The sequence below is a fragment of the Lepidochelys olivacea genome (assembly GCF_965140295.1).
Source record: "Lepidochelys olivacea isolate rLepOli2 genome assembly, chromosome: 10".
NCBI lineage: Eukaryota > Metazoa > Chordata > Testudines > Cheloniidae > Lepidochelys > Lepidochelys olivacea.
In genome coordinates this window covers 8,307,728-8,332,371 of record NC_140420.1, presented here as the reverse complement: position 1 = coordinate 8,332,371, position 24,644 = coordinate 8,307,728, and the positions used below count along the sequence as shown (strand labels likewise).

Sequence of the window (24,644 nt, the reverse complement as noted above, 5' to 3'; positions counted from 1 at the left end):
TGGACTGTGAACTGGCAACCTCTGAATTCTGAGCGGGGCTCGTTGCTCTGCAGCTTGTGGCTTCCCAGCGAACTGAGCAGCTGTGCCAGCTGCTAAAAGCCCTTAAACGCCAGCATGTTAAAAATCAAGGCCAGTCTGCCACGGGTTGTTTGTTGGAATTCCAGGGTCTTTCCTGGGGTGTCGGGCACTGTCCTATGCTGCTCTCCTGGTGTTTTGAGTAGGGATAGGCAACTGGGTTTGATTCAGACTGGAGCTACACCTTGCTCCACCAGGAACCTTCCCTCCCACCGCCCCAAACGCAGACTGAGTCGTTGAGGGCTGAAGAAATTCAGGTGTGCCTCCATCCCACCCAGCTTGTTGCTGTTGTCTCAATTGACAGATCTACGAGGTCGGACTGATCCTTGAGACTGAAGCTGCAGATCTTGGGGTGTTCCACCCATCGCAAAGTGTTACCTGGTCCTCTTCCTTCAAGCGTGCATTAAAAGGGCTGCCCTTGACCACAAGCCGTGCAAGTGACTTGGTGGCGACTGCAAAGGCTCCCTGATAGTGCTCTCCTTGGCAGCAGAACCAGACAAGAAGGCACCTTTCCACCCTCATCTCAGACTGCAGCTTGGGAACCCAGAAGTCCCTAAGGGGATTGTTGCTACTGAGGGATGGACTGTTCTGTCTGAAGGCAGTGGGGCATCCAGGGGCAGTGCCCCCGGATGATGGTTGTGCTGGGCCAGGTCTGAACTTGGGCTGCTTTACACAGCATCTCTGCTTAAGGTTCAGCTCTGTAAGGTGTCTAATGGCTTGGCTCCGCTCCCATCGATGCAGTGGTGCAGGGCTGAGCCCGGAGTACTGTTGCAAGTCTTACTGGATCTGGACGGCGGATTAGGCTGGTTTGTAGAGAATCCTCTTTAGGCTGACCTGGTATTAGGTTGGGTTTTTTTTTTGTTTTTTGTTTTTTTTTGGGGAGGGGGGCAGATAGTGAAGCTGCTTTGTTTAATTTCCTGTAGAGCACAGAAATCGGAACACTTTATTCCTTTCCCGTTGGCTCTGACGTTGAACTCTTTTCTGCATTGTAGAAGATGGAACCTCATCAGGAAATGATTCAGAGCTTGCACAAGAGAGGTGGGAGGTGAGGGAGAGACAGACGTCTTCTCTCCAGTGCTGCTTGTGTGCCGTTCTCTGTGAAAGGTCTCTGGGGTCTAATCCAAGTTCACTGGGAAGACTTGATGGTGAGGTTATAGAAGTGGAAAGTCAAGCACAGTGTGTCTTGCATGTTTGGTAACCCCAGCTGGGGAGTGTATTCCATGGGCTTCGTGTTGGAATCAGAATGCATGCTGTAGGCATGTGTGTGTATAAATACTATCTGTCCTACCTAAGGGAAATGCTAATGCAATTCCTCCTTGGCTCTTACTCCAGCATCTAGATCTGCAATTGCTCATACTGTGCGCTTGCTCTCCTGCGCCCTCCCCTGGCGCCAGCATGTTATAAACAGAGAGACTGGAGGGTACCATTTTGTGCTTGCCGTTTTCACTGGACAGTGACTGTGGCTTTGCTCCCTGCCTCAGCAGAGAGGACATAGCTAAGTCTTGTCTCTCCGTCTCCCACCTCTTCAAGCTTTCTTGAGGCATAGTGCCATCGCTCCATGCAGAGACTCCTGTTCGATTGGGGCGGGGAGAGTTGCATGTGTGGAGCCGGGATTGAATCTGGCCCGGAACATACAGGATAGGAGCTGATGCTCCACCTTTCTTGTCCATCGTGGGGATGGAATGAGGAGGATCACAGGCATTGAAGCGTGAGGTGAGATTGGAGCATCAGCCTTGGCTCATGTGTGGTAGGCAGGGGCTGGACCCAAAGGCTTCCACTGACTGCAGCAGGCTTGGGATCTGGTCCTCAATGAATATTTGCATGTGTAGCTTTATATCACATGTCTGAAGGCTTAACTGACATTGCCGCCTTGTGATTGTCTCTGGCATCCCTGTGTTAACTCCTCCTCCCCGTATTGGTATTTACTTTCCTTTAAAGAATAAAAAATTTAAATGCAACTGAGCACTGCTCCAAAGGAATGTTTTTAGTATAACTGGGTGACTCCTGCTGGGAGAGGTGCTGGGTTTCAGCCGCTAGGACCCGACGATTCCCCTGCTCCATTGTTGATACTGGAGCCCAGTTAGTGCTATTTGTGATGGTGCAGACACCTGCCTGGTAGGAAGTGAAGGGAGACCCTCCCACAGCCCTGTGAAAAACCACCAGAGTAAAACCTTCCAGTCACTACCGGTCAAGCCCGCATCCTGCAGGTGAAATGCATGCTCTCAGGGGGCTTCAGACTCTTCCAGAATGGGCCCCACATTTGAATAGAGAGGGTTTAGTAACTACCTACCTTCCTATTCACAATCATGGCCCTGGCATCCTGGTGGTAACTGCAGCATTGGTATGGACATCTAATGCATCTGCAGCTTCCTTAAGTGCAGTCTAGGAGGTGGAGATAAGGAAGAGGGGCGGCCAGCACTGTGTGACTGCCCAGCACTCTGCAGACAACCAGCAAGTGATCTGCAGTCCACAGCTCAGGAACCTCTGAGCTATCTAGAAGCTTTTCTTTCTGTACTCTACAGTACAGTCGCTAGCAATGAGCAAAGCCGCCCTGGCCCTCTCTGTGGAAAGTCAGGTTCCTGTAGAAGGTGATTTTCTGCTTGTACTGTGTGTGTGTGTTTTCCATTTTGTGGTATGTACACTTACATAGCTTCAGAGTGTCTCCTCTGACTCCTGGGCTACGCAGGATAAGTAACTCCTGGGTTAGACCCTTGGTGTGCCAACTTTCATCTTCTCCCAAGAGGAGGGTAAAACTCTGGGGGGAGGGTTATTGACAATTGAGAGAGGCTTGCGAGGGCTGGGTATTTTCTGGTAAGTTGTCACGTGTCTTGTGTCCCTATTTATCCTATGACAGGTTTCAGAGTAGCAGCCGTGTTAGTCTGTATCCGCAAAAAGAACAGGAGGACTTGTGGCACCTTAGAGACTAACAAATTTATTTGAGCACAAGCTTTCGTGGGCTACAGCTCACTCCATCGGATGCATAGAATGGAGCATATAGTAAGAAGATATTTATACATACAGAGATCATGAAAAGGTGGAAGTACCCATACCAACTGTAAGAGGCTAACTAATTAAGAGGAGCTATTATCAGCAGGAGGGAAAAAATGTTTTGAGGTGATAATCAAGATGGCCCATTTCAGACAGTTGACACCAAGGTGTGAGGATACTTAACATGGGGAAATAGATTCAATTAGTGTAATGACCGAGCCATTCCCAGTCTCTGTTCAAACCTAAGTTAATGGTATCTAGTTTACGTGCCACAAGTCCTCCTTTTCTTTTTGCGGATACAGACTAACACGGCTGCTACTCTGAAACATATTAATTCAAGTTCAGCAGCTTCTTGTTGGAGTCTGTTTTTGAAGCTTTTCTGTTGCAAATTTGCCACCTTTAAGTCTGTCACTGAGTAATTAGAGAGGTTGAAGTGTTCTCCTACCGGTTTTTGAATGTTATGATTCCTGATTTGTGTCGGTTTATTCTTTTCCTATGTGGTTTTCCCTTTCCTCTCTCTCCGTCGTGCGTGGGTCTGCTCTGCCAGTTGTGTGGCACAGGCATCTCCATGTTCAGCTGGACTGGCATCGGGTTAAGTAAAGCCCATTCAGGGTTCTCCTCCCTCTCAGGTCTGTTGGCTGTGCCACTGGTTTGGAGAGTCGGTGTTTCACCCTCAAGGAGACTGCTTGTTCCTGACTCTCCAGGTTCCTGCCCTGGACTGGCATGGGTTGTTCCATCAGATGTTTACCTTTGCCACCTTTCGCTAAAGAGAGTCCATTTGCCTGGCTCATTCCCCCACTGCTTTCTCTTGGCCGTGTCCTGTGTTTGCCGGGACCCTGTGGATCAGATTACACAGCAGCAGTGGAAAGGCGGTGCCCATACTTGCTCAAGGTGTGTGCTTGTTTGCACTTCAGGTGTGGGAGACTGTGTGATTTCCCCCTGACCTTTGCCCTGTACTTTTTGGCTTCAGCTCCTTCGAACTGGCTGCTGATGTTTAGGGCTGGGCTGGGGGGCCAGCTGGCTGTGTGAAATCCTGCCCACGTCGGCAGAGGTTACTCACTCAGCGCTGCAAACTCCATGTTTAACAGAGCCGCTTTCCAAGCCCAAGTCCTCACTCTGGCCTCATCCATTGTAACAACATTTAGTAGGTGTGTACTTAGTTAGGTCTCTGGGGTTGCTAGCCCACTCCCATAAGAACAGCCACATTGGGTCAGACCAAAGGTCCATCCAGCCCTGTATCCTGTCTACCTACAGTGGCCAATGCCAGGTGCCCCAGAGGGAATGAACAGAACAGGCAATCTTCGAGCGATCCATGCCCTGCTGTCCAGTTAGAGCTTCTGGCAGCCAGAGGCTAGGGATACTAGAGGATGGGGTTGCATCCCTCACCATATTGGCTAATGGCCACTGATAGACCTATCCTCTGAGTTGAGTGGGATGCACTCTTACCGGTGCAATGATGGGCGAGGGGACAAACCATGCCGTACGATTGCTGTCTTTGCAGCAGCGTCCTCCCTGGGTGTTGACACAGCCTCAGCCATGCTAATCTGCCAAGCACGTATTCTGGTGAGTCTGGATATTCCCTCTCGTGGCTGGCAAAGGGGAGGAAGGAATAGGAATAAAAACTGCAGGTTCCCTCCTGTCCTGTCCCCTCCAAATAAACGTGCCAGCGCTCTATTACCTGAAACTCCCCCCAGGAGACCGCAGGGGGTGTCTGCACTGCAATACAAGCCCAGGGGTGGTAGAACTTGAGTCACTGGACCCTGGGTTGGAGAACCCAGGGCTAGGGCCGCTACACTGATTACTGACCCTAGGTTGAGAGTTTTTGAACCCGGGCCCCAATGCAGGGCTCCAACATCCACCCCGCAGTACGCAGGCCTGAGTCCAGCCAACCGTATCTCGGGCTTCCTGGTGCCCTCCTGTAATGTGGCCGTTGTAGCCCTTCGTGGGAAGACTTGACTGGTCACCCCACGCGTCACGGGAAGTTTGAGCAGCCTGCCAACGCATCCTGCTGAGCTGTCACTTGGGCCCATGTGCTCCCAGCAACGTGGCGGATCTGCCATTTGAAGGCCTTCTCTCACTTGGGCTTTCACTCTCCTTTAAGGAGGACAGAGGATAGCAGCATAAGTGAAACAGTGGCCCGGGGTGTCCTTTGTGTTGGTAAATAACCAGATTCTTCGGGAACAAGTCTGAGCCGCTCTTTCAGTTGGCCTGGCTTTGGTCCCTGGCATGATTGGGGCAGGGAGCAGGACTGAATTTACACAACAATCCAGAGGAGTGAAAGCTCAGACTTTGCCACAGAAAAGTGAAGCGATGGTGTTTCTAGGACTCTAGCTGGAGTTCGTGAAAGATTCTCCCTCTTCCCGCCCCCCCCCCCCCATATTTACAGTTACTGGAAAGCTGGGTTTTATTTTTGTATAAGACGAAAAAAATCCTTTTAGGGATAGACTTCCTTGCCACATCAAATGGCAGTGCCAGCCTGTGGTTCCTGGAACATGATGTAACTGTGTACTTGGTCCGTCCATTCCCCCTTCCCCGCAGATCTCAAAGTGATGCACAAACATCAGGGCCAAGGATTTCAAAAGGGACTCGTGATTTTTAGACGTCTCTGATTTTGGCTGCCTAACTTGAGGTGCCCTAGGGGGCCCTGATTCTCAGAAAGTGGTGATCCCCTGACCTTTGGAAATCAAGACCTGTTAATGTGTCTGAGGCTGAGCCCCTCCGTATTGATGTACCCAGAATCACTGGTCGCTTAATAATCTTGCCTGGAGTCTTGTATGTTCTGTCCCTTCCCCCTCCATTTTGTCTGTCTTGTTTAGTATTATTTGTATTGCGGTAGCGCCTAGCATGGACCTGGGCTTCATTGTGCTAGCTGCTGTATAAACACAGAACGAGGAGGGCAGGGACCGTCTCTTATCCTGTGTTTGTACAGCACCTTGCACAGTGGTTCTTGGTTGACCCTTAGGCTCTATCATAATATATACAGTTAAGTCTCTCAGCGTTTTTGTGAAGTAGGGAAACATTTTCCACATTTTACATCTGGATAAACTTAGGACAGTGGGGTTAAGTAACTTGCCCAAGGTCACAGTTAGTCTGTGGCAGAGTTGGGACCAGATTCCCAGGAATCCTGATTCCCAACCCCTTGCGCTAAGCACTAGTCCATGCTTCCTCACTTATTATTTTTTTAACTGCATAGGCAGCTCTTGAAGATGCTTCAGTGGTAACTGTGTTCGTTTCCATGGCAAAGCACACTACAATGGTTGCCAAAAATAATTCTCCTTGCCAGCCTCACCATCTGCAGGAGGAAGTGTCAGAGAAGCTGGTTTGGATGCTTTCTCTGTGCCCTCTTTCTCTTCGTCTCCACAGTATTTGAAACACGTAGGCCTCTGTTCCGCTCACCTTGCTATTTTCACAGCAAGGGTTTAAGCAGTGCTCGGGAGAGGGATACGGGGAGCAAGGAAGGGGTTGAAGGCCGGCCCAAATGGAGGCTGGTGCTGAGATCAGTCCATTGTAGAGCCATTTTGGGAACACTCCTTGTTGCAATGTGCCGGTGGTCCCAGTGTCTGGCCGGGGGAGGGCTCTGTGGGCCAAGGCAGGCTTTTCATGAGCAGCTAACTCAGGTTAGCTGACCTGAGAATATTAGGCCTCCAGCCTCTGCTGCTGTGGGTCCTGGAGGAAGTGGGGTTTCAAAGGGCTCTGTGTGAGAGGGCTGCTGCCAGTTGAAGCAGCTGGAGGCGGTGATGGGAGTGAAGGAGTGGGAGAGACGGGGGGCCCGTGCTGGAGGTGACACTGTAATCGGATGAGAAGGAATGACTGCTCCAGATGGACCTGTCGGCTTCAATGAGCGCAGCCGACACACCTCTCCCACTCCCTGTCTCACTTTTTCTCTCTGCTTCTTCTTTTCCTCTCCCCCTTGTCTGATCCCCTTCCACGTTCTTTTGCTTTCCCCTTCCTGGCTTGGATCCTCTCTGGCTTTTGCAAGTAACCCCAGGGCCTTAGGCTGGGTACTGCCTATTAAAGGGTCAGTGGCCCGCTTCCTTGTGCCCTTGTTTTGAGGCCAGCATTTGCCGATTAGAGGGGGAGGCACTAGGCCTTTGCAGCCCGCGTGAAAGGGAGAAGGCAGAGCTGGAACCTGAAGCTACGTTTACACTTGTGGCGGCGTGCAGAGTTCAGGCACTATATGCATCATTAGCATGTGTGTGGCTGCATGCAGCAGTGAAAGGCTCTAGCAGCAGGGAAGGCTTCTGGCAGGAGGGGAGCTGCAGGAGCCTCTCCCCGCTGCCAGAGCCTTTCACTGCAGCAGGAAAAGGCTCTGTCAGTGGGATGCTACGCTGCTGAAATAGCAGCGTGAACGTGGGAGGCAGAGCTCGGACATGTACATACCCTGCACGGCTCTCTACCCTGGGGGTTTGGGCATGTAGGCCGCTTTGCTCATCCAAGTCAAGTCCACTGCTGTTTCTACCCAGTCTGGCTGGGTGTGCGATGTCTGCACTCTACATGCTGCCGGCAAGTGTACCCCGAGGCTTGGACTGTCCTGCAGCAAGGGGTGTCATGGGGCAACCATGCGCCTCGCTGTGGATTGCAGTGCCCTCCATGTAGCGCACATTTTATGTCTAGAGCCTGGTTCAAACCCAACCCTTTCTCTGTGGATTGAGGATGAATTGACTCCACTCCCATCGCTGGATCAGAGTCCATCCCAAAGACTATTACAAAAGTGCATGCATCAAATCCTCCCCTGCCCACAAGGACATGCAGGATCCTGCCGTCTCCGTCTCTGGGGAGCATAGCAAAGGGGTGCTGACGCTACCGACCTTTTCCCTGGCCTCTGGCCCTGGACGTGGCGGCGGCGGCTGCTGCTGCTGTGGACTCCTCCTCTCCTGGATCAGTGGGGGAGAATATGCTCCGGGAATCGAAAGAGGGGAACAGAGTGGCACTTCTCCTGTGCCCTGCAGCCCTTGAACAAAGAAGACGCCAGCTGTGATGTAACAGGGCCAGATTCTCAGTGTTTTTCTGCTGAAGTCGGGAGAGGAATTCCGATATACACCACCTGTCCCGTAGGCTACGTCCGCACTATGATCTAGTGTAGCTGTGATAGCACGGGCAATGGAACCATGGCTTAGCTGCACCGAGTACAAACCTGCTTGAAACCGGTGGGTATGTCCTTGATGCAGGTAAGCCATCCCTGCGCTGCTGCCACTCATCCGACCATGACTACGCAGCTCTCTCACTAGCATGAGGAGGGGTAGCATGAATATGTGCTGGGAATCACACCCCCAGCTCATAGTGTAGACTGAGCCTGAGTCATCGCTGGGCACTGCTAGCACCTTTATTGTCTCTGGCTCTCAAAGCACTTCCCAAAGATTTGAAATGCATTATTCCTGTTTCACAGTTGGGGAAACTGAGGCCAAGTGGCAGCCCACGGCCGCACAGTATGTCAGTGGCAGAAGTGAATGTAGATTCTTGGTTTCCTGAACTCCCAGCCTCCCACTCTGGTGACTGAGTCGCACTCTCTCCCACCCCTTGTAGAAATCATTTCCACAGGTTGGGTTTCTCTGCGGCCTGAGGAGAAGGCCTGCGTGTTTCACAGCGCCTGCATGCTCCTGCATCTTCCTGGCCTTCCTGTGCCATGGCCTTGCAGGTGTTGGAGAGCCCAGGGCAGTGGAAATTCCCCTCTCTCCCCACCCCCCAGCACAGGCCGCTGTCTCTTTGATAATCTTCCCAGGTGATGACTGTATCTTCAGTGTCTCTCAGATAGTAGGGAACTGAATTCCTTCCATCCCCCTGCTTCTCCCCACACGTGTAAGAGCGGCTCGGGCACCTGCTTAGACAGCCGTGGCAGATTAATGTGGGGCCTCGAGGCCGGCAGGCGCAGATGCTGGCAAACTCGATGTTTCATTAACTTTAATGGGAAAATCCTACAGAGTGTGTGCTTAGGCTTGGCTGGCTGCCCGCCCAGCCAGATGAAAAAGCAGATTCCTCCTCCCCCTCCCCGGACAAGGGTCAGGTCCGGAGCAGCGTGACGTTAGCCCTTGTGTCTGTGTAAGAAAAACAACACAAAATGGAGCAAGACCGGGAGCGCAATCATGGCCATAAAGGTGGGGCATGACGTGAGAGCGCCCTTCCTGGTGGAGGAGAGATCCCTTCACTTCTCTAGCCCAAGTGCTGACACTGCAATTAAACAGCCCCTTAGCCCATCCCCGGTGGGCCTGAGTCAGCTGGCATGGGTCAGGCGTGGGTTTTTAAATGCAGCGAAGTCATATCCCATGTGCCTTGAGCATCAGCTGGGGGTATTGTGGAAAGCTGGAGCCTAGCTTGGCTTGCTGGCAGCCATGCTACAGCGCTTTCTGCACTGTACTGTATTAGCTACCCCGTGGAGGGATTTGCTCACACATGACCGCACCCACCAGTTAGACCGAGGCTACCCTGTGGTGTAGCCCGTGCGTTAACTGTGTTCTTGAGCCCTGTTAAAGCTTTGGGGCAAGATTTTTCAGTGGTGCTTTTCAGCGCCTCAATTTTTGGGTGCCTAGCTTGAGAGGAGCGTGCTGAGCTCTTCTGAAAAGGAGGCCCCTTCGTAAAGGGATTTAAGTTGAGCGCCCAAAATCTTTGATTACTTCTGATGATTCTTGGCCTTGGATTCTAGCAGGGCTGACTCCCAGTTCAGGAACAAGGTTAAAACACTGGGGTGGTGCTGTTTGTACACTGCAAGACCACACTGTGTGTTAAAGTCAGGAACCAGATCTCTTGACTATACAGGTCCTAACAGTGTAGACCATAGACTAGTCCTCTTCTTGCTCATCCCGAGCCCCCACTTCAAGTAGTTAATGCTCAGTGTGTTGTGGCCTTCAGTTAAAATAGCACCGTTTTACAGGGTAGCCTTCAGACCATGTTCCACAAGGTCCCGTCTGGGCTGGTCCGGGAATCATGCTAGCGACAGCTGCCTGGGTTCTGATTCCAGAGCCGGGCTGGCCAAGCTGCAGGAAGTCAGAACCAGAAGCATCTGCTCAGAGCTGGGACACTGCTCTGTCTGCGCTTGTGTGTGATGGTTATTTTGCCTGCCATTTGTTTTCTATTTTTGTAGCGTGGGGGCATGTCAGCCCTTGCAGCTGCTGTTTCCTCCTGCAGTTTGTTTGGAGTTGGAATTGTTAGGCCGTTTTTAATGGGGTGCCTGGGTATGTAATGTTTGTCCTACCAGCTGCTCAGGCTGTGCTGCAGGGAAGGTCTTCTGTAACCCCCAGTGAATGGGTGTCTACACAGTGATCAGTCTGTGAAGCATCCAGGGGAGCAGGGGCCTGATGTCTCTTACGAATGATAGTCTTGCAGGAATACCTCGATACCAAGGCTCGTAACTCTTCTTGCCATTGAGAGCAAGTTACCAATTTTTTTGCTTGGCTTTTCCCCTGGTCCTGGGGGCAGGCGTGCATGGAGACAGGAGCCTGTCCCTCTACCAAAGCAAATGGTGGTGGAGGATTGGAGGCCAGACTGGGAGAGGTGTTGGGAAGGCTGGTAGTGAGGGCAGGGTGTGGGAGCCTGGGGGTATGTGGAGTTATTGGGTGGAGGTAGGAGCTGTGGCAGGTCAGAGCAATAAATGGAACAGTATTTGGGACAGCCCATGGAACTCTGTTTGAATGCCTCTTAGATCTTTGGGATGATGAGCATTGATGTAAACACCAGGCGAAGCGGAGAGTTGATTCTTCTAGCAGGTTCCCCCAGCCCTGGGTGGTTGCGGAATCTGCCTGGCTGGAGGTAGCACTTCCTGCGGGTCGTGGAGAGGAAGGGCTGCCTGTCCAGAATGGGAGCTGGGACTGTACATGGCAGGCTCTGCGAACTGTCAGAGACCAAGGGGCTTAAGTGAAGCTTTGCCTTGGGCAAAGGGCGGTGGGATAGGAAAGTCTGGAGCAGAGTTACGGATAGCACAGTCAGCTGGACTCCTGAGCTTGTGAATGAATAGATGTGTGGAGAGTGCCGGGTTCTATGCTGCTGGGTGGGGGTGGGATGGCTACCAGGCAGCGTTCGGCTCCTCCTTTTAAAACCTGCCTCCTTCTGTTCCAGCCCACGACCCTCCCACAGGGCACCATCAACATGAACCAGTGCACGGATGTTGTGGATGGGGAGAGCCGGACGGGGCAGAAGTTCTCCCTGTGCATCCTGACCCCCGAGAAGGAGCACTTCATCCGAGCTGAGAACAAGGAGATCATCAGTGGGTGAGTCAAGGCCCTGGGATCTACCTTCCCGGAGGTCATGTGGGGTTCTCTGCTTAGGTTTGCAGCACAGGGGTGGCACCGGAGAACGAGAGGGCTGGACAGCTCAAGCGACTTGTGATATGGCACCTCTTGCTTTGTCTGAATCCCGCTCAATCGGGTAGTGTCTCTTGTCCTCCCACAGCTATTTCTGTGGCAGGTGTCCACCCAGTTCCTAGGTGGTGGGTGTTCACAAAACCCAAGCAGCTGTCATGTTTATCCCCCTTCCACTGGAGTTCAACAGAGATGCCCAGGGGTGGAAAGCCGTGAAAACTATGCCAGCCCAAGCCTCACCCTAACATGTGCTCCTGCCATGCCAGGGTGGAGGCAAATGGATGGGGGTGGTGAAGGAAAGCTCTCATTGTTACTGAGACATGGAGCACGGTGGCAAAGTCTTTCAAAGCGTCCCTCAGTGTCAGTTATTCCCCCACTTCTGCCGTGGGGTGATACCACCCCTTGATGTGGTCCTTGGCTGGGAGTGAAGATGCACTGCTGTCCTCTGCTGGACGTATGCTGGCCCAGCCCATGTCGTCTTCTGTTCCTCTCCGCTGGATTTTCCATTCTTTGAGGCCCATGCTTTAGAGAGGAGGGTCCCCAATGCATTCTTGGTGCTTCGTGTTTCATGGGCATCTGACTGTTGAAGGTACCGTTGCCACCAGTTCCAACAGTTGAGTCTCCTGAGGGTTAAAATGCTTTAGTCTAAAGTCACTGGGCTCAGGGCAGGGGTAAGAGGGTGAACTTTAATGGCCTGAGAGATACAGGAGGTCAGAGCAGATGTTCTAAAGGTCCCCGCTGGCCATAAACGCTATGAAGTTGTTATGGGTGCACATCACTCATTGTACAGCCCAGTGCCCACAGGACGATTTGCAAGAGGGGTCGGTCATGCAACGTCAGAACAGAGATAAGTCCGTGATAGTGGCAGATCTCATCTCTGTGTCCAAGCTATAGTATGGTACTAAATAGGCCTCATAAACTAACCCAGCTTTGTGTCTTCCTTGTTCTTGTAAAAGCAGCGGGTCAGATGCTGCCCTCAGTTGCCTCACTGAACCCGAGGGTTGTAACCGAGGGCAGAATTTGGCCCCAGTGTGTTCTGGTTTGAGCAGCATGTGCAGTTGTGTGTAGCTGCTGGTCTACAGAAATTGCTCTGTTCCAGAATTCTGCCTTGCTCTGCACAGTACCTGCCTTTTGGCTCTGATCAGTGTCTGATACAGGATGTGGGGAGGGAAGTGAGGCCGGAACCTGTTTTGGGAAGGGGATGGATTCTGTAGTCTGAGCTCCAACCCTACATTTTCCAGGAAGCCCGAGCGATGGCTAGGAGTGTGTGTGCAGCCCGTACCTGGGCCATCTGCCAGCATCAGTGTCAGTGTTTGACCATTTGGTGCTTGGTTGGCAGGGCAGCTCTGTGATGTGCATATATTTAATGATGGGTATTATGAGGGTGATAAACCTCTAATATCAGAGAGGCTCTAATTGCATTGGTGCCTCCTGAATCCAGCTGGCAGCCAAGCCCTGCCACTCTCCAGTGCGATGCTCTGCAAGTGGCTGTGGGGCTGGGTGGAAAGCAAAGCCCACCTTTATCACTATTGTGCTTGTTGGCATTGGAAGCCAAAACAGTCCAGCTAGCCAAGTTCAACAGTGAGCACAGGGGCTGTGCTGGCATATTGTGCGCTGCACATCTGGACCAGATGGGCATAAACACATACTCTGGGGAAGAAACTGGAAGGATTACACTGAGACTGAAAATATACTGGCAACTGCTTGCTAATGGTTGGATCTGATTATACCATGGGCTGCTTGTAATTCCCCCTTAACAGCAGACATTTATCTTCCACTGACTTTTGCCCTTTCCCACTTGGCTAGTTTTCCTCTTCTCTCTCCTCTCCTGTCCCCAGATCCCCACAGGTCTGGCACTTGTAATAGAGCGGCGTGACTGCCCGTAGGGGACTGACTGACTGCATGAGAATCATGCATGACTTTAGCAGGGATATGATCAGTGATGGAGCATTTAAGTCCTGAAGTTGGGAGTGCACCCTTCTGGGCTCTTCTCCAGCACATTCTGAAACTCAGACACCTGCCTTTGGAAAATCAGGTCCGTTTAAGATGTCTCTGGTGGTACCCCAGAATTGAGACACCCAGAGTCTCTAGTTACTTTTGAAAATTTTGGTCAGATGGTTGATTTTTTTGTGTTGTTTCCCTTTGATGTACATCTTACTTATTGACATACTGCAGGAAGGAGGCTTATGGAAGGGGAGAATTTTTAAACACACTGTAGCATTTGCAAAGTGCTTTGAAAATGGAACTGGCTCACAGCGCTTGGGAAGTGATGATGTCCCTGGTCTGTCTCGTCAGTGGATTGTATCTTTGTGGTAACAAATACTGGCCAGTTACAAGACCAGTCAAGAAGCTGGTAGGAATGAAGGTGCGGGGAGTCGGGAAGGGACAGGAGCCTGGAAAGGGGTAGATTAGGGAAGGATCGGCACTAAGGAGGAGGCATGTTGCTGTAGTCTGTGCTTATACCGCAGTATACTGATCTATGATCCAGCTGGCTAGTCCCCCTCATGAACATGTCATTAATAACTGCAGCGCTTGGAGTAGTCGTCATCGTCAGCATCGTGGCAGATCCCAAAGGGACATCTCTATCGATGTCCTTAGGAGGTGTGGCTGAATATTTAGTTGATGTCAGTCACTGGCGATCTCACCGTACCATTGAAGCTTTTGGCGACCACATGATTGTCAGCTGTGTAGCAGCAGTCCTTGCTTTGGAATTCGTTGGTCTTCCGTCCTAAAAATATGCACATACCAAGCAAGCCACCAAAACCAAACTAGTGCTGATGGAGGCAGTTGAAGATATTTGGAACTAAACCCAGCATCACTGCTCTTGTCCTGATTACTTAATATACCTTCTATTCCTCTGTTATACCTGATGAAAATGACGAGAATCAAAAACCTCAATCTGTCACTCTTCAGCCTTCTTCAGTGCCCATGTTTCACTGCTGAACAACCAGGAGAGGTAGTTTAACCACGGTTTTATAGGTCCGGAGCTGTGTAGCAAACTTGTTGTCATGATGGCCCCACAGATGCCACTGAAGGGCCTGAAACATGGCAACAGCTGCTAGTATATGAGTGTCCACCTCTTTCGAGAGTCCTCCAACACTTCCCAAGTATTTCAGCAAGTGGCAATGTCCTGATTGGGCAGGTTAATGCTGAGCTGGTTGTAATCTGGAGTTGGAGGCTGGCTGCGGGCCAGGCACTTACTGCTTTTCAACTTCAGAGCACTTCAGCATCCATTTAATATGCCCCCTGGCTTTCCTTATTTCTTTTCTTGCTTCTTAATTGCTGGATGGCTTCTCTCTCCTATTTCTATGCAGGGATTGAGAGAAGGTGGCACCTCCCATCAGAAAACCAGCATCACTGGGCATTCAAATCCGAGAGTCCCTTCTCTGGGTTCCCATCACAGACTGTGCGGCTGTCTTGAAAAATGTTGGTCTGAAGACCTTTATAGCACTAAATGCAATAATCCAATTCTGTAGAATGCACCTTCAATCAGATGGAACTTGTGAGCCGTGCGGTGGCTTTCCATGGAGCCCCCTATTGCAACTTTAAAGGGAGCCCTTGTGAATAGCAAAGTTTTCCTGACCCGTGGGTCTAACGCAGAGAGAACGGAACGTGCCCGATCAGCCTTGCCATCATTTGTGTGGCTTGTTCACTGCTTGCTCTTTGCTCAGATCTGAGAGTAGAACTAAATTGATCTGTTTCAATTTCTTGATAGCATGTTTGTTTCTCATACTTTAGCACCCAGCTGCAGGGACTGACCCTGCCAGGAAATGTTTGAAGGGACCCATCCCTTAAATCAGACTTCTGTCTGATAATGTTATACCTTCTGCTGTTACAGGTGACCGCCCGAGGAAAGTCCCTGTGACAGAAAGGGGTTAGAGAAATCAGGTTGGCTTTGTGAATTTGACAGCCCATGGCATAGTCTGTTTTGCTCTTTTCTGCCCCTCCCACCCCCACTCTGTTTAGTTCCCTCTGTTGCTTCTATGTGGTGTCTCCATTCCTCATGCTTTTTCGCAGGCTGCCCACAAAGTTCTGATCAATACAATTTGTGGCAATCACATGGACGCCTGCCTGCTAGGAGATGGTGTGAGACCCGCTAAAGGTTCACGTTAGGCCACTGAATACCTAACGTCTGGGAGCAGTTCATAGTCACTGGGTTGCAGGGGATTTGTTGTTAGATTTCATGGTCTTTCTATTAATTATGTTGTTCCCCCTCTACCCCTGAATGTTGGGTCTAATGATTCTGAACCATGCTTCCCTCTAGCAGTTCCACAGCTGGGCACCGTCTCGTCTCCAGGGAACTGTTGCCTGGCACATTTTCCCCCCGCTCCCTCCCCTCATGTTTTACTCTCCTGTGTTGTTCTTGTCATCCCAGCTGGGTAGCTCTCTCTGCTCGTCCTTTGTGGGAAGGAAAGTGGAAAAGATTTGGTTGATCACTTTCTCCTGTAATTGGATCGCTTGCTGCCAGGCTTCCAGCAGAGCAACTGGCCTTAAGAGGAAAACTAAAATGAAATAACTCTTCTCTCCTATGCCTGCTGCTGATGCTCAGTTGCTTAGAAACACTGAAAGTTGGGCTGCTAAATAGAGAGAATTCCTTGTATGTTTCCCCATCTTCAGGCCTGGGATGAATGCTCCCTCTCCCCTAGTGGGGTGAGACGGAAAGGGAAGCTCAGGTTTATTCTGATTGAATAGGGAGGCTGAGTCTCTACTGAGCTGCTGAGCAAGGCAACTGAGAGCCAACAGGGTCAGCTGTCTTCTCATGGTGAGACTCGGGCATGGGAGAACCATGCCAGTACAGTGCTGCACCTGGAGATCTTTCCTTGTCCCTGTTGCTGTCTCCTCTCCTGGGCTGCTTCCCTTTACCTGTGCAGAGGCGGTGCTCTGTACCTTCTTCATCTAGTGCTCCACCGATAATCACTGCTCTGCCCCTCCCCATTGCCAAAAGTATCCCCTCCCTCACACCCAATCCAAATCAAGCTCACGGTACTGCCAAGCCCATGCTAGAGTCACCATCCAATCCCATAGTTATAACTTCCCCTCTATGCATTGGCTCCTTCAAGTGTAAGCTCCCTGGGACAGGACCCTCGCCTGGCATGCTGATGCTGTGCTAGCAGACATTAGCAGAGCAAACGGAGCTGGTTAAGAGCAGAGTTGTCATCCCAGGGGAAATATCAGTGTCTTGGAATTCGTTTTTGTTCCGTATCAGAATAGCAAGTTGAAAGAGCGAAAAGTCTCCTACTACGCAAGTTTCCAAGAAGTTCTTCGAGGTGGAAATGTTGGAACAAAAATTGTTGATGCTTTTTTTCTATCGTAATGAAACAATTTGACATTATGAAACAACATTTTTGATTTTGATTCTCTGCTAGGTAAATTTAATCCAAATTGGCATTGATCCTGCCTCAGCAAACTCTGATTCTGACAAAACTGCATTTTCTGACGGGACAGGAAAGCTTTTCACATGAAAGAACTCAACCAGCTCTTTTAGCAAACAGAAGAGCCCAGATTGTCTCCCCTCTTCTCTTCCTTTCCTCCCTTCCCACGGTTTGCTCTCTACACTTGCTGTGTTATATCTCAGTAGGACAAAGACCTTGTACCTTGGCATCTTGCAAGCCTCTTGGTTGTTTCCATAGCATTGGGGGCGTGCACTTTGCACACAGTAAGGAATAACTGGATCTCAGACTGGGCTTGGGATCTCTTGTTTATCTTGCGCTATGGACTCTTACGTTTCTCTCAACCCTGAGTCCTTCCTGCCCCTCCCAAACCAGGAAGCTCTGAAGGCTGCAGTCAGCCAGGAGCTGTGCTGGCTGCTTGTTTTTAGGGGGCCCCCTCCAGCTGTAGAACTGAGATGCTGAGGAGTCTGCCTCGAATCCCCTCCCTGGCCATATGGAAGATGAGATGATGTGTTGGGGATGCCAAGAATGAACAGCTGGGAGGGCAATAGTCAGCAGCGCTACCATATCCTCTCCTCTGGCAGAGTCCCAGAGGGGAAGGGGGCACAATTCTATGGATGGCCTATGTGTAAAATGATTTCTCCCTTCCCCTCTCCTGTTTTTTCCATCCCCACTTCACTGGTGCCAGGCCTTGCTCTCAAACCTTCCTCCAAAGAAACTCTGATTTCCCTGCCCCAGTGAGCTTTCTTCCTGCCAGAGGGAGCAGCCAATGGGATTTCTGTTCCCAGCACCAAATGGGGCTCCCAGTAGAAAGGGGCTGATGCTTTGATTTTTAATTAAGATTGGGACTCGCTTCCTGAGGCTGAGGAGTGACAGGAATTTGGGAGGCTGGGATCTCTTCTTACAGGAGGAGGTGCTGATGAGTGCCAGCAAAGCCCTTGGATGAGCCAGTAGTGTCCTGTGTTTGGTGGAGTGGGAGGCTAATCAGCAGCCTTGTCTGCACTAAAATCTTGAAGCCATAATCCAGGTGGCACCATAGTTAGATGTCTGTGCTTTGTCTGCACTTGTGCTCCCGGGCGGGCTGGCTGGCAGGTCAGCAGGGAAGAACGGGGCTCTTCCTTGTTGTGGGGGAGGCGGTGGTGTTCTCACTTCTATAATGTAATGATCAGTTCGGAAGCTGAAGGAGACCGGAAGTGAGAGGCAGAGGGGAGTGAGCAGAGTGTCCCTGGGCCCGTTGTACAGCGCTCGCTCCTGCTTCACCCGCTCTGGGTCTCCAGCTAACATCTGCTCCACTGGAGGTTCCTTCTCTCCCCTGTGTGGTGATACTGACTGGATACAGGTGGGGATCTCCCCCCGAGCTCTGCTTTCCGACTCTTCCCCTGCCCTATGGCATCATGGGACACCAGCCTCCCCTTTCCTCCCAACTCCCCTTGGGGTCTGTTTCTCCCACTTGGTCATGCCCTACGATGTTACAGACACTTTCATGCTTCCCCCAAGACTCTCCTGCTGTGCTTGGTCATGCCCTGAAGCATTGGCAAAAATGTTTTCCCCTCCCTTCTTCCCCTGATCCCTGTGCTGTGCCCAGTCACGCAGTTGATACTGGTATCTCCTGACTTCCCCTTTCTCCCATGCTCCACTATCCAGCTCTGCCTTCCATTACTCTACCCCACTCTGCTCCCTGCGGGTAGTGCTAAGAGACCAGCATGCTGCAAAGCAAAGTGGGGCTGGTTGCTTGTGCATCTTATTTTGAAACTCTGCATTTGCCTCCAACCATGGCATTAATCATCCCACTTGGTTTCAAGCCATGGTAGTTTTCTTTTGCAATTGCAGCACTCTGCTAAGATTCCCGTATTCAGAGAGTTGTCTTACGTCCATTGCGTGCTTCTGATATTTATTGCCTAACCAAAACCCACTTGATGTGGTTGTCCCAAAACTTGTGCGACAGCTGCGCGCACACACTCAACCCCGGGGGGGGGGGGGGAGGAAATTAGGTGAAGCGAAGCACGAAACATCTGGAGCAGCCATTGGATCCTGATTGCAACCAGGTTGATTGAGATGTATGGGCTGCTTATCTGGACGTGACAAGAGCCAGTAAAGGAATCCACAATACAACTGACTCATGGCAAGGGCTGGCCTTTTTAATGCTGAATTTCCTTTCTGTTTGTTTTGTGGATTACTCTACAATAAAATGCAGTGAGAGCATGGAGTTAACATTTGCATTGCTGAAAGCGGAAGTCAGACAGCCCTGTCTAGCAGATACATTCCTGTAGGTTGGTCTGTGAGGTTTCCCTGATGCATCCCGGTCCTGTCCTACAGTCTCTTCTTTTCCTTCCCTTCCCTCCCTCCCCCCCCCCCCCCCCGTATCTTTCCTGTCTTTCCCCTCTCTTGAGAAGGGACTGTGCCAAATGGTTTGGTTTTTTTTCCGATGAGGCCAAACCTTCACTTGAAGAACTAGGATGAGACCCAGCAAACTTATTTTGCCTGTGACCTCAATGCTGGTTCCTTTTGGGGTTGGCACCGCAGCTCTATTGGAGGGGCTGTAACTCAAAACTAAGAGACAAGGGTGGCAGGTGGGGCTGTGTGGTCCTGGAATTCTGTGCTGCACTTCATGTCTTTTGAGTTGCTATGTAGCTTTGTGTGGCTGGGTCTCTTCCGCCCAACCCCAACCTTTGCAAAAAGAGCTCTTCCTTCTCAGGCTGTGGTTACTGTCTATTGGGAAGATGCAGAACTTCTGGGTATTGTTTGCTATGTTGTCCCTAATGAGCTCCGAGAAGTTGAGATTCTGCGCGTACCAAGTTCCTGCTCGGAGGGAGCTTTTATGGTCAAGTTATAAACCCCTGAAAATATGGGTTAGTAATGGAAATGCTGACGCCACCCAAGCTCTGATGACATTCACTGCATTGCTGGAAGGCAGTGGAGAGGTTGCTTGCGGAGTAATATGGCTTCAGAATACAGCATCCAACCGGTAACTTGGTCAAACCCACCTATGAGCTGGAACGAGCTATCATGCTCTGCTCTTCATGGAGGGAAGAGTGGGTATTCTGTGCATCCAGGAAGGGGACACTTCTATTAATTTAGATGGACTATATGGGCCCAAAGAGGCAAAGGTGTTAACATGACCAGGTCCCTGTCCAACATTAAACAGTGGTTGTTTATGAGGTTCAGTATACAAGACCTCAGCCTGCTTAGTACTGTGGCAAACACATCATTGAAAATCTTTTTTTAACCTGTTACTGAAGATACAGGAAAGAAGGAAAAACAGTTAAAGCCTTTGAAATTTGGAGTATGAAGGTTTCGTTTTAGCAACGTCCCTTGTTCCCTTTCCCGTTAGCTGTGGAAAGCCTTTGGAAGGAATTATTTTGACAGTCTCTTAGATGGTAAAAACTGCCCTTTTGGGGAAAGGAGAAAGGGATTTGAGCTGGGCTGGAGCTGTTGGTCTGATCCCATTTCCTAAAAGACACGAGACAAACATGCATGAGAGGAGAGAGAAGAACAGCAAGGAGAGAAAATTCAGCTTCTGTCTCTGGCGTTGACTTTCGCTTGCAATCGCACAGCACAGAGTCTTCTATTCACACTGAGGCCTGGCAAACTGAGATCAGCACTGGGCTGTTTAGAGCATTGCTTTTAGCTGGCTCTTTGGTCACAGGCTGATAGCAGTATTGAAGATTATCCAGTTGTGGCTGACTAAGCCTGACTCTTATTAGACAGAAGGCGGAAGGAGAGAGATCGGAAGAAGAAATAAGATGGGGGAGGAAAAGGACCCACAAGAGGACAGGGGCTGGAACAACCAAATCTTACATCCTGGGTGGTGGTTGGGATTTAGCCAGAGCCAGTGAAGATGGCAATGTCATCTGGGTCCCTCTCTTGGTCTGATGTGGTCAGAACATCTTTCAGGATGATAAAGATCCAGCAGCAGTGGATCCCAGGGTAGCAGGAGATGGTGGGAGTGACAGCCAGGAATGATGGTGAAGCTCACTCCTTCCTGTTCTCCTGTCTTTGTCAGCTGGCATCTGTGTCTTCTAATGTTTCTCCCCAAAAGCTTTTCTGTGAAGCCCCCACTGATTGGTGGAACAGCCCATTCCCTCGTTATCTTGTCCACCAATTAGGCCTCGTTTCCAACGCACCAGTTTTGGATGCCATGACACCTTGATTTCCAGTCCTGCACTTTTCCTGTTTACCAGGCATGATCTTAACACAGTCTTTGAGTTATATCAGTGGGTCTTTCTGTTTGGATTTGTTCAGTCTTTGTCTCCCTGTTCTACCTATTTCCATCAGCATTTGTTTTAGGTGGTTATGAACTTTCACTGACTCCTTACAGTTGAGCTCACAATCGGAATGAATTTGTGGGCTCAGTTATTACAATGTAGAGTCATTGATTGTATAGCCGGAAGGGATCACTGTGGTCACCTGGTCTGCTCTCCTGTATAACACGGGCCCTAAAACTTCCCAGAGTTAATTCCTGTTCGAACTAGAGCCTAGATTTTCTAACTGGAGGGCGTGCCCCTTGCTTATCAGGAGGGTGCGGGTAAAACAGAACCTTCCCGCATCCTCGCTGCTTTCCAGGAAGCAGAAGCTGGTTGAGACAGTGTCTCTCTGGAGGCAGGTGCAGCGGTAGCAGCTGGCACACAAGGGAAGCGATTTCTGGCGTGGGTCGTGGGTGGGAGGATTTGGATTTGGAGAGCGAGCCTACTTCTGCAGTACCTGTTACTCCCCCCCTCTCCCCCAGCACACGCAGGGTGTGTGTGTGTGTGGGGGAATGCTGGGCCGGTGGCAGTGGTGCAGGGACCCGAGTCCAGGCGACGGTAGCAGCAGCAGCATGGAGGAAGCAGCTGGAGCCAGTGAGTGGAGTCAGCAGGCACAGCCCAGTAGGGATTGCAGCCCAGCTGTGGGGGAAGAGGGGCTTGCTAGGGGCCCAGGCTGGAAGAGGGGGATGGGGGAGGGTAAAGCAATGAGGGGATGGGGGAGGATCAATTGGGGGGCACACACTGGGACACAAAACTCTGAAGGGGAGTGCAGTAAAAAAAAGTTTGGGAACCTGCACCTGATTTCCCGTCTGAATTTGTCTAGCTTTAGCTTCCAGCCATTGGATCACGTTATACCTTGTCTGCTACCTTGAAGAACCCTCCATCAAATTCTTAGAGACTGTGATCAAGTCACTCCTTAACCAAGGACCTCCAGGTGTCCACATGTATTGGCATAGATCCATGGCAGCCAGTGGTATTGCGTTCTGGACTCTAAGCCGAGTTGGGGTGAAGTTGGGGGTGTTCTGTGCTATCCCCAAACCTATATTCTGGGCTCCCCCACATCCTTTTACAATAGCAACTAAGCATAAAGGGTTATTACACTAGGAGCTGAGAGTTCAGACAGCATCTTCCATGACCCTGTGCCCAGCCGAGAGGGGGCAAACTAAAGCAATGCAGATCTAAAAGCCAAGTGCCTTTCTGGCCAGCCCAATGACTGGGAATCCAGAGGACACTGAGTTCTGTTGGGAGCGAGCTCTTTCCCGGGCTGTCCAGCCAGTGCCTTTCCCCTGTTGCTGCCCGTCTTGCTCCTTGGGGAGGACCTTACTGTAGTTCTCTGTTTGTTTGCAGGTGGCTGGAGATGTTGATCGTCTACCCGAGGACAAACAAGCAGAATCAGAAGAAGAAGAGGAAGGTAGAGCCACCAACCCCGCAGGTAACCCCAGGCAGTGACCCCCTGTCATTCACTATGACCCAGAGTTCTCTCCAGGGGCTGGATCCCTTGGGACTAGAGTGGAGAGCCAGGAATGGTCCGTCTCCTCACATTGGCTCTCTCCCAGGGCCCCTGCTGGTCTCCAAGGAAGGGTGGGAACATCTGTCTTGTTAGCCCAGTTGAGATGAGAAATGGGCTTCTGGCCCTTTAAAACGCTCTTGTTCCTGGGTGTGCAGAGCGGTAAAATGGAGGAGCCAGTGCAGCAACGATGGTGTGAATTAATTTCCGGATGCCACTTTCCGAGCTCACTGCTCCTCCCCCAGTTTTGAAGATGAAAGTGCTGTATTAGAGCCAGGCTAATGAGCACTAAAACTCCCTGCAGCAGCCAGTGCTACAGCAGCTGCATTAAACCCCTGGTCGTCCCCCTCCCCATCTGGTTTCTCAGATCTGACTGAGTTACTTTCCCAGAAAGCAAGAAGGATGCATCTTCCCTGCTTTTCCCCTTTCCTCCCAGGCCTGGTTCCCTCTGTGCATGCTGGTTGAACTGCAAGGGGATGTGCAGGGTTGTTTATATGAGAAGAGTCTACAGCCAGGAGTAGGGCTGGAAGTGCTTAGGTTTAGGTGGGTGCATAAGGAAGAGGGTGTGGCATGGTGGGAAGCTCGCCACTTCTCCAGCTACCTTCTCTAACACACAGGCCAGCCACACAGACAATTACAAAGCTTTGAACAGTATCTTTTGGGCTTGGGGGCATGTGTGCAGAGGGGGAGGGAGGATGGGAAGAGGAGGAAGCGATCCTAGATGTTCACAGCCCTCATAGGGCCCGGGAAGAAATTCCACAGGGCTTCAGTTTCCCTGCATGAGATGACCCTGGAGATAACTAGAATGAAAGGAAAATAATGAAGGCCAGGGCTGAGCTGGGAGTTTTGGGGGCTGGAGCTGTGCTCTCCAGGGACCCAGCGACAGCTCTGCGCTTGCTTTGACTATAAATGGTAAAAGCTGGGGCTGCCCATGACCCACTCATTCCTGCCCGTGTCTCCCAAATGGACGGAGTCTGGGAGAAACCCACAGGTTCGGAATCCCACCCCTTGGCTGGAATAATCTCTCCTCTCTGGGGCTGCAAACAGCCTTGGCTCATGTGAGTGTGTGTCCTGGAGCTGCTGGCCAGCAGGACAGAGGTGGTTGGACTGGAGGAATTCACCCAGCAGGCCTGGGCACTCACAGATAGTTACCTGTGAGCCATTTGTTTTCTCCTGGGATTCTCATATAAGGGTCAGATCTGGGCACCTGAGGAGAGTGGGGTGTGGCTTCACATGGAACACCTGTGGATTGCCCCCAGCAGCCAGAAGTGAGAGGCAGCAGAGCTCTGGCTTCCTCAGGTCCCACCCTAGGCCCTCTGAGGGGAACAGGGTGGGAGGAAGAAGGGGAAGGGGATCAACTCTTTACATAGATTATCTGTGGCCAGTTCTTCCCCTCTGCCTCCCTTCTGGAAGACACTCCTACACCTGATGCTGGGTCATCTGAGCAGCCCCCTGGACTGTGGTGAGGACTTGGAACTGGCCCCAGGAAGCCTTGTGGGGAAATGTTGGCTCCCGAGTGCCATGGATGTGGTGATGCTATGCTGACACCCGTTCTGTCCTGGGGGCTTTCCCCTCTCCCGTCATCAGTGAGAACCACCAGCTCAACAGAGATGCTGACTTCTAACCTCCCAGCCGTGAACCCAACCCCGGACCCCTTTGTGGGGACTTGAACTGGAAGCATTGATGCCCCAGTGTGTTGCTTTCAGGGCATTCTGGGAAATCTCATCTGGTTGTGCAGGGGCTGTGGCCCAGAAGCTCCCTGCACATTGGGGGCTGGGGGGAAGAAAGGGAATGGTGTTGACTGTGGAAATGTTACCCAGCATAAACCCGGCTCCCAGAGCTGCCGGCTTTTGAGAGGGGGAAAAATGCAGCCAGAATAACATCATTTTGGGTTACGTTTCATCACCATGGCAACTGCTTGGAAACTGTACAGGATCTGAGCTCCTGAGCACCAAATAAGGCAAGTGGCTCTGGAGAGGATGCACCCTGCCCACGCGGAGGCGGTGCAGAAGCCCCGGCTCCCTGGAGGACTGAGCCTGGCTGCCCAGGTGTCCTCAAGGATGGGGCGTGGGGGGCCCAGTGGGGGCGCAACCTTGTGTCTCGCTGCTTTAGGCACAAGCTCAGGGGCTTAGTATGGGAATAGAGAATACCT

General features: G+C 51.2%; 1 protein-coding gene across 3 annotated transcripts in view; it reads left to right on the top strand.

Moving 5' to 3' along the window:
• MPRIP (myosin phosphatase Rho interacting protein) overlaps nucleotides 1-24,644 on the top strand; it is a 170,738-nt gene that overhangs the window by 74,478 nt on the left and 71,616 nt on the right. For all 3 annotated transcript variants that reach the window (XM_084641400.1, XM_084641401.1, XM_084641399.1), the window contains exons 4-5: nucleotides 11,110-11,261; nucleotides 22,333-22,417. In XM_084641400.1, coding sequence (XP_084497526.1) covers nucleotides 11,110-11,261; nucleotides 22,333-22,417 — 237 coding nt within the window. The remainder of the gene's footprint in view (nucleotides 1-11,109; nucleotides 11,262-22,332; nucleotides 22,418-24,644) is intronic.